The 24,921-nt window shown below is 42.7% G+C and overlaps 1 protein-coding gene across 1 annotated transcript in view; it reads right to left on the reverse strand.

Moving 5' to 3' along the window:
• Positions 1-24,921, reverse strand: part of pip4p1a (phosphatidylinositol-4,5-bisphosphate 4-phosphatase 1a) — a 112,635-nt gene that overhangs the window by 13,572 nt on the left and 74,142 nt on the right. The window contains exons 5-6 of the mRNA XM_084326900.1: positions 7,950-8,002; positions 794-884 (exon numbers count right to left, since the gene is read on the reverse strand). Of these exons, the coding sequence (XP_084183026.1) occupies positions 794-884; positions 7,950-8,002 (144 nt within the window). The remainder of the gene's footprint in view (positions 1-793; positions 885-7,949; positions 8,003-24,921) is intronic.

The raw sequence follows: 24,921 nt of genomic DNA on the forward strand, positions 1-24,921 counted from the left end.
TTTTGTCCGGCGCGTCCACATCCTTCTCAAATCTGGTGCTAAGCCACCGCACTAAGTTCTTTGGACATGATATTGAGAGCTGAAAGCAATTATCTCTATCTGCTCCTTGTAAATTAAGTACTGAGGGAATAACACACACCGGCCATGGAACAGCTGAACAACCAATGGTCTAATTACTTTTAGTCTCTTAAAAAGGAGGCGGCACATATAGATATTGTTGTAATTCCTACACCGTTCAACCTTATTTGGAAATAAATACCCTCAAGTTAAAGCTGAAAGTCTGCACTTAAAGCACATTGATTGTTTCATTTCAAATCCATTGTGCTGGTGTACAGAGACAAAATTATGGAAATTGTGTCGATGTCCAAATAATTATGGACCCAACTGTATAAAAACAAAAGTCCGAACTACCACACAGACATTTTGGAGCACAGTGAAAAATGTTTGTACCGATACCTTTTTCCAGCAGGGTTGGGCATCATTTAGATTTAAACCAATTCCAGTTCTGCTTATTGAAACTGGTTCATATCAACTTATTTGGAAATAAATACCCCCAAGTTAAAGCTGAAAGTCTGCACTTAAAGCACATATTGATAGTTTCATTTCAAATCCATTGTGCAGAGACAAAATTCTGAATATTTATGGACCCGACTGTATAAAAACAGAAGTCCAAACTATCCCTTTACCATGGGATCGGTTTTTCATTTCATTCATTCAGGTTGTTGTTTACAGTGTACGAAAGGTAAATTAATATTGATAACGAATAACATGGTGAATAAGAGTTTCCACTCACGATCAGCCCTGCAGTGGAGATGCTGAATAGCAAGCATAGTAGAAAACACCACAAGCTCCGCCTCCGGGGATACCGCTGACCAATAGAGGAGCTGCGTGACAAAAAAGGAAGGGGGGGGGGGGGGGGGGGGGTTAAAATATAAAGTAGAACAAATGGTTCTCAACAGGGTGCCTCGAGATGAAATTAAACATTCATTACAGAATGGCTGAAGCGTGAGACATCAAGACACAAGTAATTAGGTATACATACAACAATACTATAGCATTTCTACTTTGTGTAGATGTCTTGTCTACTCTCATATGTTTGGTATGAATGGGGGGAAAAGGGGAAATAAAGGAAGGATTTTTGCTTTGTAAATACTTGATGACTACTACAATGACACAAGTTGTTTTTTTTAATCAGTTTTATGATATCAAATGGAGATCGCTGGACTAACTGCATTCATTTTGGAATTCATTGTGGGGTTTTTATTCTTGATTTATTGTGATGTTTCTTCTTGACTTGTTTAAAGAAGACTTGTCCGGCCCATGGGGACATTAACTTGCGATTGCGGGCTTTGATTTGATTTTTTTTTATCCACTTTTTCTCCTCTTTTTCTATTTTTCTACCATCCCAATTTCACTGTGCCAATTCTCCCCTCCCCCGTCTTGAACGTTGCTCGCATATGCCCCCCACTGGCCGGTTGTAGGGAGGATAGAAGCCTTGCATCACATGTCCCCTCCGATACATGTGGAGGGAGCCCGTCACATATTTTCACCTGCCAGCGCGGACTCTCATTGGCGAGGTGTAACGTGTGGGAGGCTCACACTACCCCCGCCATTTCCTGTCTCTGCTGTGCAGGCTCCCCAACCGACCTGTAGGAGTCGCTGTCCACAACATCCAGATTACCACCCATCGACTTCCACCCGCTAACTCTGCCAATTGAGTTAGTATGACGGCTGGTCCAAGCCGGAGGCAATGCCGACAGCCGGAGTCGAACCCGGTGTCTCTTGCGTTGGTGACGAGTGCAATGTCCGCTGCGCCACCCAGCCGCGGGCTTTGATTTGATTTTGATTTGGAAGTGTGTACAGACAGATCTGCAATGACGTCAATCAGACAGGTCATCATGTAGCTGCTCAGGGCCCCACTATAATCAGACAGGTCATCATGTAGCTGCTCAGGGCCCCACTATAATCAGACAGGTCATCATGTAGCTGCTCAGGGCCCCACTAGACAGGTCATCATGTAGCTGCTCAGGGCCCCACTATAATCAGACAGGTCATCATGTAGCTGCTCAGGGCCCCACTATAATCAGACAGGTCATCATGTAGCTGCTCAGGGCCCCACTATAATCAGACAGGTCATCATGTAGCTGCTCAGGGCCCCACTATAATCAGACAGGTCATCATGTAGCTGCTCAGGGCCCCACTATAATCAGACAGGTCATCATGTAGCTGCTCAGGGCCCCACTATAATCAGACAGGTCATCATGTAGCTGCTCAGGGCCCCACTATAATCAGACAGGTCATCATGTAGCTGCTCAGGGCCCCACTATAATCAGACAGGTCATCATGTAGCTGCTCAGGGCCCCACTATAATCAGACAGGTCATCATGTAGCTGCTCAGGGCCCCACTATAATCAGACAGGTCATCATGTAGCTGCTCAGGGCCCCACTATAATCAGACAGGTCATCATGTAGCTGCTCAGGGCCCCACTATAATCAGACAGGTCATCATGTAGCTGCTCAGGGCCCCACTAATAATCAGACAGGTCATCATGTAGCTGCTCAGGGCCCCACTATAATCAGACAGGTCATCATGTAGCTGCTCAGGGCCCCACTATAATCAGACAGGTCATCATGTAGCTGCTCAGGGCCCCACTAACAGGTCATCATGTAGCTGCTCAGGGCCCCACTATAATCAGACAGGTCATCATGTAGCTGCTCAGGGCCCCACTAACAGGTCATCATGTAGCTGCTCAGGGCCCCACTATAATCAGACAGGTCATCATGTAGCTGCTCAGGGCCCCACTATAATCAGACAGGTCATCATGTAGCTGCTCAGGGCCCCACTATAATCAGACAGGTCATCATGTAGCTGCTCAGGGCCCCACTATAATCAGACAGGTCATCATGTAGCTGCTCAGGGCCCCACTATAATCAGACAGGTCATCATGTAGCTGCTCAGGGCCCCACTATAATCAGACAGGTCATCATGTAGCTGCTCAGGGCCCCACTATAATCAGACAGGTCATCATGTAGCTGCTCAGGGCCCCACTATAATCAGACAGGTCATCATGTAGCTGCTCAGGGCCCCACTATAATCAGACAGGTCATCATGTAGCTGCTCAGGGCCCCACTATAATCAGACAGGTCATCATGTAGCTGCTCAGGGCCCCACTATAATCAGACAGGTCATCATGTAGCTGCTCAGGGCCCCACTATAATCAGACAGGTCATCATGTAGCTGCTCAGGGCCCCACTAATAACAGACAGGTCATCATGTAGCTGCTCAGGGCCCCACTATAATCAGACAGGTCATCATGTAGCTGCTCAGGGCCCCACTATAATCAGACAGGTCATCATGTAGCTGCTCAGGGCCCCACTATAATCAGACAGGTCATCATGTAGCTGCTCAGGGCCCCACTATAATCAGACAGGTCATCATGTAGCTGCTCAGGGCCCCACTATAATCAGACAGGTCACCATGTAGCTGCTCAGGGCCCCACTACAATCAGACAGGTCATCATGTAGCTGCTCAGGGCCCCACTATAATCAGACAGGTCATCATGTAGCTGCTCAGGGCCCCACTATAATCAGACAGGTCATCATGTAGCTGCTCAGGGCCCCACTAGACAGGTCATCATGTAGCTGCTCAGGGCCCCACTATAATCAGACAGGTCATCATGTAGCTGCTCAGGGCCCCACTATAATCAGACAGGTCATCATGTAGCTGCTCAGGGCCCCACTATAATCAGACAGGTCATCATGTAGCTGCTCAGGGCCCCACTAGACAGGTCATCATGTAGCTGCTCAGGGCCCCACTAATAATTCCCTGGACACTACATAGGGCTGTGTATTGGCAAGAATCTGGCCATACAATACATATAACAGGAGTTACGGTTCAATATATTTGTGATTATTACGTACTATAAAACACTGCAATATATTGTGATTTTATAAACGTCAGAATTTTAGACTGGTATAGCCTATAGAAAATACATCAGTGTACACAAGTCTGAACAGAGAGAATAGATTCTGCATTCATTAATAGTGAATACAAATGATTGCAGGATGCAAGGTGAACAAATTTAGAAAATAAATAAACAGAAACAGTAAATATGTATCTGCTACAAGGTTGACACTGTACTGTAGCATGTATGATGTTTCATTAAAAGGTCTCCTCCACTCAAAAATGTGTTTTCTTTTACAGTTAACTCCTCTTGGAGGCATGACTTTGACTATACAGATTGTTATTTGTACATAAATAGCATTCTTCCCCTGGAGAGGGAAAGCTTCTCTACTTCCCCGAAATCTTTAGTTGCATGTGTGTGACGTCACCGATAGGTCAAACTGATCATGGTCCAATATGTGGTAACTTGACACCTTTAGCATTGGCATAATATACAGAAAGCAACCATGACTACGTCCTGTGATTATGAGTCAGTACAGTTTTAGTGGCTCACACCACTGTCACCTACCTGTAACCTTCGATACACATAACCCACCCTCCTCCAACCTACCACCTCCCTTTCCTCTTCCCTACTTTCTCTCCGTCTCCTGCCCCTCCCACATACTGTGTATGACTGTTGCTTGTTTCCCTGTGGTTCTATGTTTCTCTGTTCTTTGTTTTGCCTAAAAGCGCTATACAAATAAAATTTATTATTATTACCACCTCTGATAAATTCCTTATCAACTACATATAATTGAACATGTTTAAAATTGTGAGACCATGTCCATATGTACCATGGTCAATCAGACTTTAACGTGATCAATACATGCTTCAGACTTTAATGTGATTAATACATGCTTCAGACTTTAATGTGATCAATACATGCTTCAGACTTTAATGTGATCAATACATGCTCCCGGGAGAGTCTGCTGAAATGCCAAATACATACACTTGGTAATTTGATTATGCTTTTACTTGCCACCATAATTTGTTTCTGGAATGAAATATGAAATTAAGAAAACCCAATTTAAATATGGAGAAACTCCCTACAGCATATTTAAGAGATTAAAGGAGAAGGTCGTATCGTTTTCTACTTCCGAAGCAATTGATGTCACTTCATGAAAACAGTTCCAGGAAAAACTACAATACTCGGAATGCATTACACCGACCAGAGCTAACACTATAGATCTGTGACTTGTTTAACCCTTTCACTACCACACTACAGAAGGTTAACCTTTCACTACCACACTATAGAAGGTTAACCCTTTCACTACCACACTACAGGTTAACCTTTCACTACCACACTAACCTTTCACTACCACACTACATAAGGTTAACCCTTTCACTACCACACTACAGACGGTTAACCTTTCACTACCACACTACAGACGGTTAACCTTACACTACCACACTACAGACGGTTAACCTTTCACTACCACACTACAGACGGTTAACCTTTCACTACCACACTACAGACGGTTAACCTTTCACTACCACACTACAGACGGTTAACCTTTCACTACCACACTACAGAAGGTTAACCTTACACTACCACACTACAGATGGTTAACCCTTTCACTACCACACTACAGACGGTTTACACTACCACACTACAGACGGTTAACCTTACACTACAGACGGTTAACAGTCTGTAGTGTAAGGTTAACCGTCTGTAGTGTGGTAGTGTAAACAGTCTGTAGTGTGGTAGTGAAAGAGTTAACCTTCTGTAGTGTGGTTGTTAAAGGGTTAACCCTTTGCCGTGTGGCAGTGAAAGGGTTAACCTTCTGTATTGTCGCAGTGAAAGGGTTAACCTTCTGTATTGTTGCAGTGAAAGGGCCTTCTGTATTGTCGCAGTGAAAGGGTTAACCTTCTGTATTGTTGCAGGGAAAGGGCCTTCTGTATTGTTGCAGTGAAAGGGCCTTCTGTATTGTTGCAGTGAAAGGGTTAAGCAGTTTTTGGACAACAATGGAGTCCTAGGACTTCTGGATATGAGCTATAATCTGGTGTTAGCTGGCTGGATCATTCTGGTAAGTAGAAGAAATGCATTGTGGGTTTTGGTCTTTTCGTAGGCTTTTTTAAATCACACGCATTATCTTTTAAATCAGTGTTTCTCAACTGGTGGGTCGCGACCCAAAAGTGGGTCGTGGGGCCATTTTGAGTGGGTCGCATGTGTGTTAAAATATTTTTTTTTGCACTACCTATCTTTGTGAAAGTGGCTTCTCAGCTCTGGTCCAGCTGAAGACAAAGCAGAGGAACAGATTGGACATCGAGCATGACCTCGGAGTTGCTTTGTCTACCATCACCCCAGACTTTGAGACTCTTGTCAGGAGCAAACAACATCCCCAGTTATCCCATTAGTTCCCTGGGATGTTAAGCTAAGAAGTCTGCTAAGAAGGATATATTATTTATTATTATTATTATTTTATTTCATTGTGTTTTTAGCCCTTAGTTGCACTTTTGTTGCAACCCCAGTTATCCCATTAGTTCCCCCAAACTTAGGTCTGTTATGTTAAGCTAAGAAATCTGCTAAGAAGCATATATTATTGATTATTATTTTATTTCATTGGGTTTTTACTAGCAATAGTTGCACTTTTGTTGCACTTTTTTGTGTTTATTTCATGTTTTGAAAGATTGCGTATTACTGCATTTTTTTTTACATAAATCATAGTGGTTCAAAATGTTGGGGTCGCGACTTAATGACTAAGGAAAATGTTGGGTCCCGAGGCTAGACCAAGTTGAGAACCACTGCTTTAAATCAACCCAAAGTATTGTGTAACAGCCAATGAGTAAAACTCGTCACCTGCATCGTTATGCGTGTCGTGTTGCCGTTTCCGGGTCAGCAGTAACTGCCACATACATGTCGGCCTAAGGCTCTACTGAATAAGAAGTAGGTTGTTTTGTTATGTTGTATTCTTTAAAAAAGGTGCTTTGGATAACATTCAGCCACTAGATGTCGCACTAGAGCACCAGCATGTCATTTATCCAATCGGGTGCATTCCACGTGGGGAAATGGGAAGTCGGGAGGGGATACATGCATGCAACAAGTAAACATTAATTTTACTTATTTTTTGGGTTAAGAAATACTTTTATTCCACACCTAAAAAAAATATATTAATTTCATTCAGGAGAAAATCCAGGATCCAAACAGCCGAGGAGGAAAATCTGAGGGATCGTACCACCACACAAGGTAAATGGTACATTTATATAACAGCTTTTATCCAAATCGCTTTACAATTTTTGTTCCTCACAATCACCCATTCACACACCATGCAAGGTGCAAATCTGCTCATCAGTAGCAATTAGAGGTTAAGTGTCTTGCTCAAGGACACTTCGACACGCTGCCCGGGAGAAGTGGGAATCGAATTGGGAACCTTTAGACTACCAGACGACTGCTCTACCTCACCTCCTGAGCCACTGCTGTTGTTTTTTTTTTTGATCCACTTTTTTCTCCCATTTTCTATATTTTCTCCCATCCCAATTTCGTATCATCCAATTCAACCCTCCCCTGTCACGAACGCTGTTTCTTGCCTCCCACAAGCCGGCTGCAGTGAGGACTAAGTCATACATAGCACAAGTCCCCTCCGGTACTTGAGGTAACAGCAGTCGCATCTTTTCACCTGCGCAGCTCGACCTCTCAGTGTCGAGGAGTAACGCGTGGGAGGCTCACGCTGCCCCCGACACTTCCTGATTCTACTGCGCAGGCGCACCAACCGACTTGTAGGAGTCGCTTGTTCACAACGTTCGATCCCCACCCTTCAGTTTTTCCCTCCCCGTAATACGGCCAATGTGTATTACTGCGGACGACCAGCCAAACTGAAAAACAATGTGGAGAGCTGGATTCGAACACGCGAATCCTAGCGTCTCCACACTGGTGGCGAGTGCCTTAGACCACTACACCACCTAGCCGCCCTGAGCCACTGCTGTTGTTATGGAACAATGCTCTGAAAGACTTTGGGAAATCCCTACACACACAGACAGCACAGTGATGGATGGTGAAACAACTTACACTTTCCTGCAGTGCGGGCATCTGGCCAGCGTCCGGTCTGTAAACTCTGTCCACTGAAAGAGCAAAGAGAAAGACAAAGAAATAGTTTCACATCTACTAGATATGATAGTGAAAGCTCATGGAGATATTATAGGTACAGAAGTTCTGGCCCAGACTGGGAGCCAATGCAACGATACCTGGACAGGTGTAATCACCTTCTTTTAGGGTTTCATTGAGTATTATTTGGGCTGCGGTCCATGTGTGAAAGGTGATAGATAAGTTATTATTAGGGATGTCCGATATTATCGGCCGATATTGGCATAAAAATGTGATATCGGAAAATATCGGTATCTGTTTTCAATTTTTTTTTTATAATTTTTTATTAATTTTTTACATGTATTTACCCAGGCAAGCAAGTAAGAACAAATTATTATTTTATTTATTTTCAAAGTATGCATAATGTTGTGTTAATTACACGACAAGAGATATGTAATGTTAATTACCTGAAATTATTAGGTTTTTTGGGGGGGGGGAAACCTGCATATATCGGTATCGGTTGATATCGGTTGATATCAGTATCGGAAATTAAGAGTTGGACAATATCGGTATATCGGTATAAAAGTCAATATCGAGCATCCCTAGTTATTATTATTGTAAAAAAAATGATGTATGCATTGAAATCTCTGTAAATCTCGACAACATTGAAAATGAGGGTGACCTTAACCCTTTATTCGCCAATGACGTGTTACCACGTCATTCTCCGCCATGCGTAATCTGCCAATGACGCCGTAAGGCGTCTTTGAGATCAATATTTCAAAAATCTGTGATGGCAATCATATTTCACCCACGGAGACTTGAGATCTCCTGTTGATCTCCTCTCAACTCTCCAACGGTTCAAGAGCGCCATCTGGTGGCCGATCGGCGGATCGCCCAAACAGGAAGTGACACGCCGGAAGTGGTGCTCATCCATATTCGGTCCGCCTGTTACTGTTCCGCAACTGTAAGTTACTTCCGGGGTAGGCCTGATTGGCCCCGACAGGCACGTGACAGGCGCGGCCACGCCCCGCGGCAGCCTCAGGACGCGCAACTTTCTCTGCCGCGCGGCACGCTCCGCGGCAGCATTATGTAGATTATGTAGCAGTAATACGCCCTTTTTCACTATCCAGAAATAGCTCAATTGGCAGCGCTGCATTGGTGTGGATCCTACCGTCCGTTGCTGGCAAGTTCGATTCCCTTCAATTTTTTATTTAATTTTTTTTAACGTGCATTCGTTCGCCGTTAAGTTTAGGCATGTTAACTTTAAGCATTGTTTCGGAGTTGGTTAAGGTTAGGCATTGTTTCGGAGTTGGTTATGGTTAGAAAGGTTACGTTTAGGAGCTGTTAAGGAGCTGGTTAAGGTTAGAGTTTGTCTTAGAGAATGGCAATATTCTTTCGGAGTTGGTTATGCCTTATGGTTAAGGTTAGGCAAGGTTAAGGTTAAGGTTAGGCATAGTTTCGGAGTTGCTTAAGGTTAAAGGGTTAAGTTTAGGCGCTGTTAAGGAGCTGGTTAAGGTTAGAGTTTGTCTTAGAGAATGGCAATAGACAGCCTATTTCCGCGCGACAGCTCTCAGCAGCCTTGTTGCGCGTCCTGAGGCTGCCGCGGGGCGTGGCCGCGCCTGTCACGTGCCTGTCGGGGCCAATCAGGCCTACCCAGGAAGTAACTTACAGTTGCGGAACAGTAACAGGCATTCGGTCCGGGCACTCGCTATCGTTAGCGGGACTCCAGCTCGACACACTGGACAGCGATCCGTTGCCAATAACTCGATAAACAACATGATTTGGACGTATATACTATTATACAACCTGGAAATGGATGCATATATCAACATCCCATAATCACGAACTTTCTGCTCCACGCTGACCACCCAACGGTCAGAGGAAGCTCCGGTAAGTTTCAGCGTGTTTGAATATTATGATCCATATAAACTACTGTGATCTATGTATCGCCCATACTACATGAATGATTTAACGTCGGCCACGGACTTATAAAGTTCCACGGACTTTGTTCCGTATGACTCGTTTCATATCTGTGTCTCAAACGTGCGCACTGTTTTTTTTTTATTACTCTGGCAACACGGGTTGCTAAGGAATTTAGGTTCGAGGTTGAAGAAAGTGCACTTTTAGGTTGAAAGAACGGCCCTAATGTCAACATAATTCAATATAAGCGTTATGTATGGTGATAACGAGTATATTGGTAACTTAGCTCTGCCCCCCCCCCCCCCCCCACCGCTGATGAAAATGAAAGTCATACCACCATAATACCCATACCGGGGTATTATGTCAGCAAGGTATGACGGTATGAAAAAAATGATCCCGCCCAAGCCTAGTACTCTGTAGTGCAAACAGAATTCGGTCGGTACCCTTTAAAGTACAGAGTCCGGTACTCAACCCCATGTAGCACACAGCATGCAATGGACCTGTCTCAAAACCCTGCCCCTTTTCTTGATCCTCCAATCACAACTGTCGCTTACCTCGGACAAACTTGGTTTGTCCGAGGTAAGCGACAGTTGTGATTGGAGGATCAAGAAAAGGGGCAGGGTTTTGAGACAGGTCAATTCTCTGTGCCGGATGCGTTCGGACATATGGAGTTACTGCGCTTGGCTCTGGCTGCACGTTAGCGTAGCTTAGCACAATGAATGGAAGCGGACAGTGCCGGTTAGCCTAGGCATTGTCCAACTAACACCTCTCCCGAAGGCTAACCGGCACTGTCCGCTTCCATTCATTGTGCTAAGCTAGGCTAACGTGCAGCCAGATAGCCTTCTACTGAACGCACAGAGAGGAAACTGGTATCTATCTTCTTGTCTCTCTCTGTTCCTTTAAGGCGAGGCACGGCACCTAGGTAGAGCGAAGGCATGACGCAGAAAGCCTCGGTTTGAGTTTGAGCATTTCCAAATTGTGCCAACAGCATGTCGTCCACTTTGAGTAGCGCTAATAGACCATTCATACGGGAAGAAATATGCCATTCAGAGTCAACAGAGTGGAGGTAATGTAATTATTACAAATGGTAACTGACCGTTTTGACTGACGATACACATTAAGCATCAGGTATATATCGCTGTGCATCGATATAGCTGCCGTCGTGCTCTTATGCGTTCTAAAAATAGATTTCCCTAAACAATTACCCGAGCGCTACGATTAACCCTTTCACTACCACACTACAGGCGGTTAAGAGTCTGTAGTGTGGTAGTGAAAGGGTTAACCTTCTGTAGTGTGGTAGTGAAAGGGTTAATTAGAGATTTAGATCTGGGGAAACATCACTCGTGTCCGTCCCTACTTCATATCACAGCCGGGCAAATTAACAGACTGAAATGTACTTTAGATCTCCCAGGGAGACAGTATGTCATGTAATTAGGGATGGGTACCGACCCGAAGGTACTACAGACTACAGAGGACCGATTCACATGAGATCAGCCGGTGCCACATTTCGGTAAGTGTAAAAAAATATATATATATATTTTTGTTTTTAAGTCCGATGACGTCAACGTTTAGTTTACCACGAAACCTATGAAGTGGCCCGCATGTTCACGCGCACAATACACGCTTACCTAGGATTTGACTTGATTCAACAACAAAGCAGTCGGGGCAATGGCAAGCCGTAAGCGGTCGCAAGTGTTGTTACACTTTACAAAGCTAGATGCAGACAATGCTCACTGCAATATTATATACAGTATATATTAGGGGTGGAACGGTTCACAAAATTCACGGTTCGGATCACCGTTTTGGTTTAACGGTTTTCGGTTCGATACGTTTTTTTTTTTTCTTCTTTTTTTTTAATCCAACACTCCAAAAATACCATACATCAGCATAAGATATATAGCCAATCGCTATACTAACTCGTTTGGCTGAGTTAGGGGGAGGGAAGCCGTGGGTGGGTCCTGAGCGTTGTGGACAGCGACCCCTACAGTTCGGTCGGGGCGCCTGCACAGCGAGGGTAGGATCTGGAGAGAGGTAGTGCGACCTTCCACACATTACACTCTCCCGGTGAGAATCTGCGCTGCCAGGCTGGCTGCCGGCTGGCTGCACGTGTGTCGGATGAAAACAGACAGTCTCCGGCCTCCCGGACCAACAGTAGGGGGGGGTGCGCAACAACCAGGAAAAGGGTTGGGAATTGGCATAACGACTAACAGTGGGATGGGAGAAAAATCGGAAAAAGGAGGGGGGAAAAGATAAAAAAGAAATATATATATAGCCAAAAAATTATCCAACTTTTCAGTTATTCTCCTTTTTTTTGTCTACTTTTTCTCCCCATTTTTCTATTTTTTCTCCCCAGCATCTCCTGCATTGGTGGCGAGCGCCTTGCCCACTGCGCCACCTAGCCGCCCCTTTTCAGTTATTCTCAAGGACGTAGTCATGCAAAAACTGAAAGAATGAGGCAGTTTGACATCAGGCACATTATTTTGACAGTAACCGGTTAGAGCAGGGGTCCGCAACCTTTACTATCAAAAGAGCCACTTTTCCCCCGTCCCACAAAACTAAATGCTCAGGGAGCCACACAACCTATTTACCCTTCAAATGAAGATAACACAGTGTATAACGTTTTATATATCCCCAAGCATACCCCACATTTAGCATAAAACGCCTGACAATTGCATACCCAAAGTAATTTGCGATTTATTATACTTTATACTTATAGCACACAGTTAATGGAATTATAAAGCAACAAAAAGAAAAATGTTGAGCTGTGTAGACCTATTTTTTAATAAAACACAGAAGAGGAGAAAAAACACTGGTGTCTGTAGACCGACTTTGAAATAAAACCCTGAACTATTCAGGTATATTTGAGTCCTTCCCTTATTTGTGGAACATTTATCAAATAAAAAGTAGTCCACTTTGAAAAAAGACCACCATGTGTAGACCTACTTTGAAATAAAACACAGAAAAAGAGAAAAACACTGGCATCTGTAGACCTACTTTGAAATAAAACCCTGAACTATGCAGCTCTATTTGAGTCCTTCCCTTATTTGTGGAAAATCTATCAAATAAAAAGTAAATTTTTCGTTGTTCGCAAATTTCGCACCACATATCAGGCATACAGGTAAGCCTGCATCGTTAGTCGTGAAAGCAAATTAATCTGTCCATGCTGAATTAAACCCTCTATTTTCCTCAGACTTTCCTTTTTTTGAATTTATCCATGGTTAGCTTACTGGGGGGTCGGAAACTCAAGATTAGCCACTTGCAGACGGCAGGGAGAGGCGCGGGGTGTGACGTACTGTATATTTTAGTTGATGAAATATTTTTGTTGACTAAATATTTTAGTTGATGAAATATTTTTTCATTTCAGTGTCACAGTATGACACCGATCTCCAAAATAAGAGAAAAAAAATTATTAAAAAGAAAGCTAAAAAATACAAATAAAAAGATTTGGCTAAAGAGGTTTCCGACTCATGGGTTAGAGTTAGGAGAGATGTTGGTACAGCAAGAGGGGCATTGCTGATTTAAACATGCTTCTCATTTATTTGGTAAAAGATAAGGTTTACAGCGGTTTGCCTTAAATACAAAGACCGAACCGACTGAAAAATATATGCAACATTTGTCAAAGTATTAACTTAGTGCAAACAAACAAAATAATTTAATTTTTTGTGGCCACATTATAGACAAAGGCCATCAACATAAAGTATTGATTGAAAATTGTATTAACAGATTGCAGAATGGGTACAGTACAGCTCAATACACACAATTGTTAAGGGGATGCACAGAGGATGCACAGAGTATGCATATGCTCAACAAGCACTAGACTTTATCAAAAAGGAAAAGTCACTGTTATTTAAAATAAATAAATCATGTGTACTAAATATATATTTACTTTTTAATTGCATGAAACATTATGAAGTATTCTCTTATGCGGTTTTTCACTGCATGGTACCTAATCAACTTGACTCGCTTTTGCTATTTGAGAGTCTTGCTAGCCGTATTTGAAGTGACATCACACTAGGAAGTAAATAATCAACAGTAACACACAGCATTGGAACCTGGAGAAGCCCTGATGATATAATATAAACGAACAGCTAATAAACGTGAAGTTATCTTTAAACCTCTGTTGTCAAGCCTCGTCAATATACCCCCCCTTCCCCACTAATGGATCTTGTGTCGTAGAGTCACTTCGCTGTGAGCATTTCCGCTGTTGGCTTGCGGCTAACGTTATAACCGAACAATACACACATGCCCCGAACCGTGGAGGTCGTATCGAACGGTGCACGGTTCGAATGCGAACCGTTCCACCCCTAGTATATATTAACAAATTGTTCTAAATAAATAATAAATTATTTGAAGTTTGGATATAATTTTTTTGGAGGTAGGTAGATTACATTTTTAGAGACTAACTAAAGTACAGAAAAAAGGTACCATTGGGTACTGTTATCGATTCACAGGTACCGGTTCAAATGTGAAGGTATCCAACACTACATGTAATCTTATTTTACTTACTCAGAAGCATACATATTACGTGTACGTTCAGAACCGTGCTAGCGGGGTTCTCACCCGCACCAAACCCTGGCAGCACATCACCCCCAACCTCATACACCTTCACTGGCTCCCTGTAAAATCTTGTGTCACCTTCAAGATCCTCATGCTCGCATTATAAATCCCTACACACCACTGCCCCTCAATACCTATCCGACCTTCTCCACACCTACACCCCCTCCTGGAATCTCCGCTCCTCTGACACAGGCTTACTCACCATCCCACAAGCCAGGTTGCAGACCTTCTGGGACAGGGCTTTTAGTGTCACTGCCCCCACCCTTTGGAACTCCCTCCCCATGGACATCCAAAATCCACTTTAAAAACCTGCTGAAAACCCAACTCTTCACCCAGGCATATGGTCTCTGATGCTCCTGAGCATCCTATTCACTCAGTTTGTTCCATTTTGTTTTGTTCTGTTGTAGTTCCGTTTGCTCTGTTCCATTTTTTGTAATTTGTTTCTCAGTTTTAGGCCACCGTTATCCCTTCCCCATTTTATTGAAAAGCACTTGTGTATGTGAAAGGCGCTATATAAATTCAACTGTAGCCATTATTATTATTATTAAACATAAAATCCGGGCCACTTATTTGTCAGACTCACCCTGAAGTTGTTGAAATGGTCCAACTTCTTACAGTCTCAATGAAGAGTCTGCCTGTTTTCTGGGGGCTGACATATCTTGGATTAGAACGTACAATTAGTTAATTTTCATTCGATTCGAGTCATCATGGCAGCGCCCAGTAAACAGACAGACTTGAAATTTTACCATTTCAACAACTTTGGGGCTAAGTGTTGCCCAGGTGTTATGTTTAGGTAATATAAAATGTTTATATAAAAGTTAAATTAAATTACATAATGTACCGTCGCCCGGGAGATCTAAAGTAACTTTCAGTCTATGTTAATTTGCTCGGCTGTGATATGAAGCGAGCAAAGCATAGCGGTACATATACAGCTGTGATATGAAGCTAGGTACATATACAGCTGTGATATGAAGCTAGGTACATATACAGCTGTGATATGAAGCTAGGTACATATACAGCTGTGATATGAAGCTAGGTACATATACAGCTGTGATATGAAGCTAGCAGAGTGTAGTGGTACATATACAGCTGTGATATGAAGCTAGGTACATATACAGCTGTGATATGAAGCTAGCAGAGTGTAGTGGTACATATACAGCTGTGATATGAAGCTAGGTACATATACAGCTGTGATATGAAGCTAGGTACATATACAGAGTGATTTGAAGCTAGGTACATATACAGAGTGATTTGAAGCTAGGTACATATACAGAGTGATTTGAAGCTAGGTACATATACAGCTGTGATATGAAGCTAGCAGAGTGTAGTGGTACATATACAGCTGTGATATGAAGCTAGGTACATATACAGCTGTGATATGAAGCTAGGTACATATACAGCTGTGATATGAAGTGAGGTACATATACAGCTGTGATATGAAGCTAGGTACATATACAGCTGTGATATGAAGTGAGGTACATATACAGCTGTGATATGAAGCCAGGTACATATACAGCTGTGATATGAAGCTAGGTACATATACCGCTGTGATATGAAGCTAGCAAAGTGTAGTGGTACATATACAGCTGTGATATGAAGCTAGGTACATATTCAGCTGTGATATGAAGCTAGGTACATATTCAGCTGTGATATGAAGCTAGCAAAGTGCAGTGGTACATATACAGCTGTGATATGAAGCTAGCAGAGCGTAGTGGTACATATAAAGCTGTGATATGAAGCTAGGTACATATTCAGCTGTGATATGAAGCTAGGTACATATTCAGCTGTGATATGAAGCTAGGTACATATACAGCTGTGATATGAAGCTAGCAAAGTGTAGTGGTACATATACAGCTGTGATATGAAGCTAGCAAAGTGTAGTGGTACATATACAGCTGTGATATGAAGCTAGCAAAGTGTAGTGGTACATATACCGCTGTGATATGAAGCTAGGTACATATACAGCTGTGATATGAAGCTAGGTACATATTCAGCTGTGATATGAAGCTAGCAAAGTGTAGTGGTACATATACCGCTGTGATATGAAGCTAGGTACATATACAGCTGTGATATGAAGCTAGCAAAGTGTAGTGGTACATATACCGCTGTGATATGAAGCTAGGTACATATTCAGCTGTGATATGAAGCTAGCAGAGTGTAGTGGTACATATACAGCTGTGATATGAAGCTAGGTACATATACAGCTGTGATATGAAGCTAGCAAAGTGTAGTGGTACATATACAGCTGTGATATGAAGCTAGCAAAGTGTAGTGGTACATATACAGCTGTGATATGAAGCTAGCAAAATGTAGTGGTACATATACAGCTGTGATATGAAGCTAGCAGAGTGTAGTGGTACATATACAGCTGTGATATGAAGCTAGCAAAGTGTAGCGGTACATATACAGCTGTGATATGAAGCTAGCAGAGTGTAGTGGTACATATACAGCTGTGATATGAAGCTAGCAGAGTGTAGCGGTACATATACAGCTGTGATATGAAGCTAGCAGAGTGTAGCGGTACATATACAGCTGTGATATGAAGCTAGCAGAGTGTAGCGGTACATATACAGCTGTGATATGAAGCTAGCAAAGTGTAGTAAAGCATTACATCACGCGCAGGAGTGGGTTGTGAGAATTAGACCATGCCTAGGGGTGGTCGTTATCTAATTCTCACAACCCACAACTGCACGTGGTGTAAGTAAGGGATAATGTATGGCTACGAGGTCATTGTCGCAAAATAATTGACCGACAGAGTTTAAAATACCGAGGCGCCGCGCCGAGGTGTTTTAAACGTAGTGAAGGTCAATTATTTTGCGACAATGACCGAGTAGGCTATACATTATCCCGCTTATTACATGGCTAACTTACTAACAATATACCTAATTCATTTGACAAATCGCAGTTGTTCTGTGGCTCTGTCAGCCCAAATAAAGTGATTATTATTATCGCGGGCAGCCTCTGTTCTGGGCTGGCTCCGCTGTCAGTGCAGCCGCGGCAGGTGTTCTCTGATTTGCTGCACTGATGTGGGACATTATCCCGCTTATTACATGGCTAACTTACTAACAATATACCTAATTCATTTTACATCGACTCGCAACACTGGTTCTGGCTGCGTTCTGGCTCCGCTCGTCGCTCCGCCCTCTGTCATCGCCGGCAGCAGAACACCAGCAGTGTCTAATTGCACTGAAACAGTGTGTGTCAGTGGGCTTGATTGCGAACAGCTGCGCACTGCGGTCATTATTGAAAAAACAGCGGTCATTATTGAAAAATAATGACCGCTGTCGGGGGGCTATTGACCAATCACAAGCAAGCATTTTGGCGAATGTGAAAACGCCATGTAATAATGGCTTTTATACAACTTGCGCATTCATCCAACCTTATTGCTATACAATAAACACACATTAATTGAAGATTTATTGAAAAAACCATCCGCCAGAAAAAGTAGTTCCCAAAACAAAAAAAAGAGAAGTTGCCTCCATGTGGAAGCAGCTCGGAAGTGCATCCAACTGTTCTCAGTAAGACATCCAACAAACGAAGACATCCAACCATCTCTCAACTAAGACATCCAACAAACTAAGACATCCAACTGTCTTTCAACTAGGCATCCAACACACTTAAGACATCCAACTGTCTTTCAACTAGACATCCAACAAACGAAGACATCCAACTGTCTTTCAACTAGACATCCAACAAACTAACACATCCAACTTTTCTTTTTAAGCATTACATCACGCGCAGGAGTGAGTTGTGATAATTAGACCATGCCTAGGGGTGGTCGTTAGACAATTAGACCATGCCTAGGGGTGGTCGTTAGACCCCCCTAGGCATGGTCTAATTGTCACAACCCACGACTGCGCGTGGTGTAATGGCTTTTATACAACTGGCACATTCATCCAACCTTATTGCTATACAATAAACACACATTAATTGAAGATTTATTGGAAAAAACCATCCGCAGGAAAAAGTAGTTCCCAAAAAAAAATAAAAGAAGTTGCCTCCATGTGGAAGCAGCTCGGAAGTGCATCCAACTGTTCTCAGTAGGACATCCAACAAACGAACACATCCAACTGTCTCTCAACTAAGACATCTAACAAACTACTGTAAGACATCCAACTGTCTTTCAACTAGGCATCCAACAAACTAAGACATCCAACTGTCTTTCACCTAGACATCCAACAAACTAAGACATCCAACTGTCTTTCAACTAGACATCCAGCAAACTAACACATCCAACTTTTCTTTAGTTTTTAACCTACTTTCTATAAAACTTCATTCTTAGACGCTTATATAGAAAGTAGGTAAAACAAATTTAAAAAAAGTTATCTTTGCCCTATAAGAGTTTTTTTTTTTTTTTTTTTTTAAACCTACTTTCGATAGAAGCAGCTGGGAGGTGCGCTGTTTTAAGTGAGCGTGGGTTATTGAATTGATTGATTGCTAATTTTATTACTGACCGCCTTGTTTCCAACTGGTTAAGTTTAGGCCCTCTTTCGAAGTTGGTTAAGGTTAGAGTTTGGAATCAGGGCTGGTGGTCTATCGCCCTGCTCTAAAGATAAACTCTAACCTTAACCAACTTCGAAAGAGTGCCTAAACTTAACCAGTTGTAAACAAGGCGGACAGTAATAAAATTTGCTGTTTCCAACTGGTTAAGTTTAGGCCCTCTTTCGAAGTTGGTTAAGGTTAGAGTTTGGTATCAGGGCTGGTGGTCTATCGCCCTGCTCTAAAGACAAACTCTAACCAACTTCGAAAGAGGGCCTAAACTTAACCAGTTGGAAACAAGGCGGACAGTAATAAAATTAGCCATTTCCAACTGGTTAAGTTTAGGCCCTCTTTCGAAGTTTGTTAAGGTTAGAGTTTGGAACCAGGGCTGGTGGTCTATCGCCCTGCTCTAAAGACAAACTCTAACCTTAACCAACTTCGAAAGAAGGCCTAAACTTAACCAGTTGGAAACAAGGCGGACAGTAATAAAATTAGCAATCAATCAATCAATTCAATAGTCCACACTCACTTAAAACTAGGGTTGGGCACCGAGAACCGGTTCTAAAAAGAACCGGTTCCTAACTTCCGGTTCTGGAACCGGAAGTAACATGTTTGCATTTCGATAATTTTTTTCGATTCCATCCTAAATGCCCGCACTAGTTTGTTTTCTGGTTTTCTGGGGGTTGTAATTACTCCTCCCGTGCTCCGCTAGTAAAAAAAAAAAACACCAATGAAGAAGAACATCCTCTTGGAGTAGTCGCAAAACAAAACATGGAACAGAGGAAACGCCGTTCGAAAGCTTGGCTTCATTTCACGTTAATAAAGGACGGGTTGGCACAGTGCAACACCCGTGACAAACGTATTTCCAACAAAGGAGGATGCACGACAAACATGGCTAAACATCTTCGCGGGCATGGTATAGTAATTAACGAGTGCATTGTGTTTAACTCGTTGCTTCGCTCTCCTGCTCCCGTCGCGTCCTCCACTACAGACAGTCAACCTGCAGCCAGCAATTCCTCGTTGCAAACGGAATCAGGTACATGGAAATTATGGTTGCTTTATTAATCTTAACATACAGCAAACTAGCTAAAGTTATAGACTACCAATTGCTAAAACGGTGTCAAATCTGTTCATAGTTGTTGAACGCTCGCAGCGTGATGCTCATTCTAACGTCAGCCAGCCTGGACCGGCTGCTGCTGCTACCAGCCAGCGACCGCAGCCAGCTGGGTAGTTTCTTCAACCGCAACGTAGAGCTGGGCGATATGGAAAAAAATCATATCGCGATAACGATATAATTTTATTTTATTTCTCGATATCGATAATTATCGAATTGTTATAAGTATAAAAAAAAAGAAAAAGAAAAAAGAAAAAAACATTTTTTCTTTTTTTTTTTTTTAAACAACTGATGTATGTTTATTTTGCAGCAATTCTTTGTCATTGCCGCCATCTTTAGTGTTACAGCCCCTCACACTCCAGTTCTCAGGCTGCAGCTGGTTTAAAAGCTAAAGTAAACCGGCTTCTCTGCTGGCTGTGGCTCCAGAGGAGTTGAACAGTTCTGGCTCTGCTAGTTTATTTTCGATCTTTTGGCGCTTTTTTGGTGGACAAACCACCGCACATGTGCACTGTGACTCGTGACTGGAGTCTAGTTCTGCTAGCACACATAGCCTACTGTGTACAGACGGTTTCAAAATGTATTTTAAATTAGAAAGCAAACAAAATAAATGGACAAGAGAAAAAGAAATCTCAATTTGGTCAGTATTGTCATTTGGACAAGCAAAGCCATTACTTTAAGTTGCAGGCAAGAAAGACAAGTCTGTCCACTGTCTCTGTTTTAAAACTGCCCTGTTGCAGGTAAAAAAATAAAAATAAAAAAATAAACGATTTTTCGATTTTTTTTTAATTTCGATATTCGATATCGATTATTAAAATATATCACGATATTTATAGTTATCGTTATATCGCCCAGCCCTACCGCAACGCGACACCCCATTCACTTTGGCAGCAAGGGGAAAGCTGTCGAAGGAGCGAGTTGCAGAGTGCCACAGAGAGTAACTGCTTATGTGGTGAAAAGGCTGCATCCCTTTTCAGATGTTGAATCGCCCACATTTCGGTAAGCAATAAGAATAACGTTAAGCTAACTAACTTAGCATGGTAGGGTAGCTACTAATAGTTATCTACCCCTGACCTAACGTTACAGTAACAGTTCAGGTTTAACTGTATTGACAGATTTGTCTTTGGCATGTTAATCGTTATGTCTCTCTCTCTCTCTCGCTCCCTCCCTCCCTATATTTCTCTCTCTATCCCTCCCTCTCCTTCATGTAAATATAGATACATTCACGTTGTCTTATCACTGTCTGTCACTGACTAGCAAGTCTTAGTGAGGCTGAGAAGTGAGAACAGCCATACATATATAAAAATGCATTTGTGTGATGCAAGTCAATAGATGAGATGAATGAATGACCCAAGCGAACTTGTGAGTTGAATGCAAATAAGAGTGACACAGAGGTTACAGGGTGTTTCTGTGTACTGTATATCTTATGTTTGTTTTGTGTTTGCAGGGCTATGATCCATTCAATTAATCCAAAGTACACCCCCCCTACAAGGGACTATTTAGCTAACACATTGATCCCATCTTGGTACCAGGTTGAAAAATCTAATCTAATCTCTCAGTTTAGTGAGGTCAACCACATCTTACTTACTTCATTTATTAAGTTAAGAGTTTCATGTACATATGTGCCTTTTCAGTTTACAGTTAGTTATTTAAGTTTGAGAGACGGCCCGGTAGCTCTTTGTTTTTTAGACTGACTGCTGCCAACTTGCAATGTTATTTCAGCAGGTTTCAGTTTATTAAGTTAAGAGTTTCATGTACATATGTGCCTTTTCAGTTTTACAGTTACAGTTATTGAAGTTTGAGAGACTGGAGCAGGGGGAGAGGCGGGAGCAGGGGGAGAGGGGAGCAGGGGGAGAGACGGGAGCAGGGGGAGAGGGGAGCAGGGGGAGAGGGGAGCAGGGGGAGAGGGGAGCAGGGGGAGAGGGGAGCAGGGGAGCAGGGGGAGAGAGGGGAGCAGGGGGGGAGAGGGGAGAGAGGGGAGCACACACATACAAACACACAAATACACATACTGCATGGTGGACTATGACAAGAGGCAAACCAAGCTGGCACATGCCAAGGCTGGAGACGCCTCCCTGCTCTTTATTTAATTTGTCACATGACTTTTATTTTGTTTCATATCTCAACACCCACCTGGGCTGCAGCTCTTTGTTTTTAGACTGCTGCCAACTTGCAATGTTATAAGAGTTCCATGTACACGTGTGCCTTTTCAGTTTACAGTGTATGTAAAATATATATATATTTTACAATATATATTATGTGAATAATATGGAAAAAAAGGATTTTTCAAATAAATGTTCTCCTGCGAAATAAGTTGTGACCTGTTTTGACCTGCACCTCAAAGAATCGGAATCGAGAATCGTTTAGAACAGGAATCGATAAGGAGAATCGGAATTGGTCAAATCCAAACGATACCCAACCCTACTTAAAACAGCGCACCTCCCAGCGGCTTCTATAGAAAGTAGGTAAAAAATCATTTACATATTTTTTTTGCAATTAATCAATCAATCAATTCACGCGATTTTTATTTTGTTCCACAATGACTCATGACCCATCAATTACACCATCAAACATTGTTTAAGAAACTAAGACATTCGCCGTGACAGAATCGTTTTTCATTTAGTCTTTATGACCCTATTGATCCATATCCTTTCGTAATGTTTACTGTCTGGCTTGTCCGCCATCTTGCTTCACTTCTAAAAACTCACATGGCGGAGTGATAGTAATGCGGTTGTGGGCGGGTCCTGGGACCAAGAGCGTGGGGTTGTTACAGATACCCACGTGTAAGTTGACCGTTTCAGCCAATTAGAATCGAGAAATTTGCATGCCGTTGTATAATGATACATATACAGCTGTGATATGAAGCTAGCAAAGTGTAGTGGTACATATACAGCTGTGATATGAAGCTAGCAAAGCATAGCGGTACATATACAGCTGTGATATGAAGATAAGTACATATACAGCTGTGATATGAAGCGAGCAAAGCATAGCGGTACATATACAGCTGTGATATGAAGCTAGGTACATATCAGGGATGTGATTGTGCCTTCAGAAAAAAAAACTGAACATTTTCGAAACCATTATTTTTTCTTTGAAATAAACAAACACTCCATTTGAATGAATGAACACATTTTATTTGTATGAAATAGACAGATAACTGAACTGTTCACAGGGAAGAGGAAGGTGGGAGAGTGGTTAGAGAGGGACAAAGAAAATAGATAAAATCTCTCTCTAACCTCCAGGTATCTCTCTCACCTCCAGGTATCTCTCTCTCTAACCTCCAGATATCCCCTTCTCCCTCTCTCTCTAACCTCCAGGTATCTCTCTCACCTCCAGGTCTCCCTCTCTCTAACCTCCAGGTATCTCTCTCTCTCTCTATCCTCCAGGTATATCTCTAACCTCCAGGTATCTCTCTCTCTCTAACCTCCAGGTATCTCTCTCTCATCGTCTGCTGGTGTTATTTCAATTCTCATATTTTGTTGGTGGATCGTGTATGCTTTCAGGTGTTTTTGGTGTTTAACATGCATTTGGAGTGCCTTCTTCCCATTTGAGCCATAGTTTATGGTGTTATTGCACAGGTTGCAAGTAACCTGCAATTGGTTTTGATAGTTTATCAGTGAGCTGGATACAATCCTACCTGGAGGGGAGGGAACAGATGGTGGAAGTAAACGGTACCCTATCCCCCCCCCTCACAGTGAGCTGTGGTGTTCCACAAGGAAGCATACTAGGACCGCTACTATTCCTAATTTATGCAAATGACATGTCGTCAGCTTCTGACTGCAACTTGTTCCTGTTTGCGGACGACTCAGCCCTGCTGGTCTCTGACAAGAACAAGTTACAGGTTGAAAAAGCCCTCAGCTCGGAACTAGGCAAAATCTGCATATGGCTCGCCGACAACAAACTATCATTACACATGGGCAAAACAGAGTCCATTCTCTTCGGTTCAAATAACAAACTCAGCAAGACCGACGGCTTCTCGGTTACAGTGGGTGACAATATTATCACAAGGAAAGATGAAATTACCTACCTGGGTTCCATCCTAGAGGCTAATCTTTCCTGTGACAAAATGGCATCCAATGTAATAAAAAAAAGTCAACCAACGAACGCGATTCTTGTACCGGATCTCCTCTCTGGTAAACAAGAATACCCTGAAGACTCTAGCAGGAGCACTCATTCAAGGGTACTACGACTATGCTTGCACCTCATGGTACCAAAGCACCTCAAAGGCACTAAAAAACAAATTACAAACATCTCAAAACAAGCTAGTCAGACTACTACTTGACCTGACTCCTAGAACCCACCTCACCCCTGCCCACTTTGACAACCTAGGATGGCTTAGAGTAGACGACAGAGTACAGCAACTTGCAATGGGCCTGGTCTACAAGATACACTACGCGACCAAGGTACCCATGTACATGTCAAAATACTTCCCAAAGGTCAGTGAATACCACGATCACAACACCAGAGGGAGCTCCACAAATCATGTAAAACCCAGATTCGGCTCAAACAAGGGACTAAACACGTTTCGCAATTATGCCACATCAATGTGGAACGCCCTGCCTAAAGCTGTAAAGGAATGTGAATCACTACCCACCTTCAAAAACACTCTCAAAAAACACCTACGTGAGACTGCAATTCGAAACTGGCCCCTACAAATGTCCTAACCTAGTTGTACAGTAAATGACCAAGTAAGGCTTTGTCAATATTCCAATGTACAGTGTAAAATGTGTGTGTGTCCCATACCCAACCCCCCCCCCCCTCCCCACCTCCAATGTACAGCCCTCACCCAACCCACCCAACCCCACCCCACCAACCTCCTCCAATGTACAGTTTCTACGCCAAATGTATATACACTCCTTTTCTGGACACTTTTGTATCACAAACAGTACT

Source organism: Notolepis coatsorum (assembly GCF_963971535.1).
Source record: "Notolepis coatsorum genome assembly, chromosome: 13".
NCBI classification, from domain to species: domain Eukaryota; kingdom Metazoa; phylum Chordata; class Actinopteri; order Aulopiformes; family Paralepididae; genus Notolepis; species Notolepis coatsorum.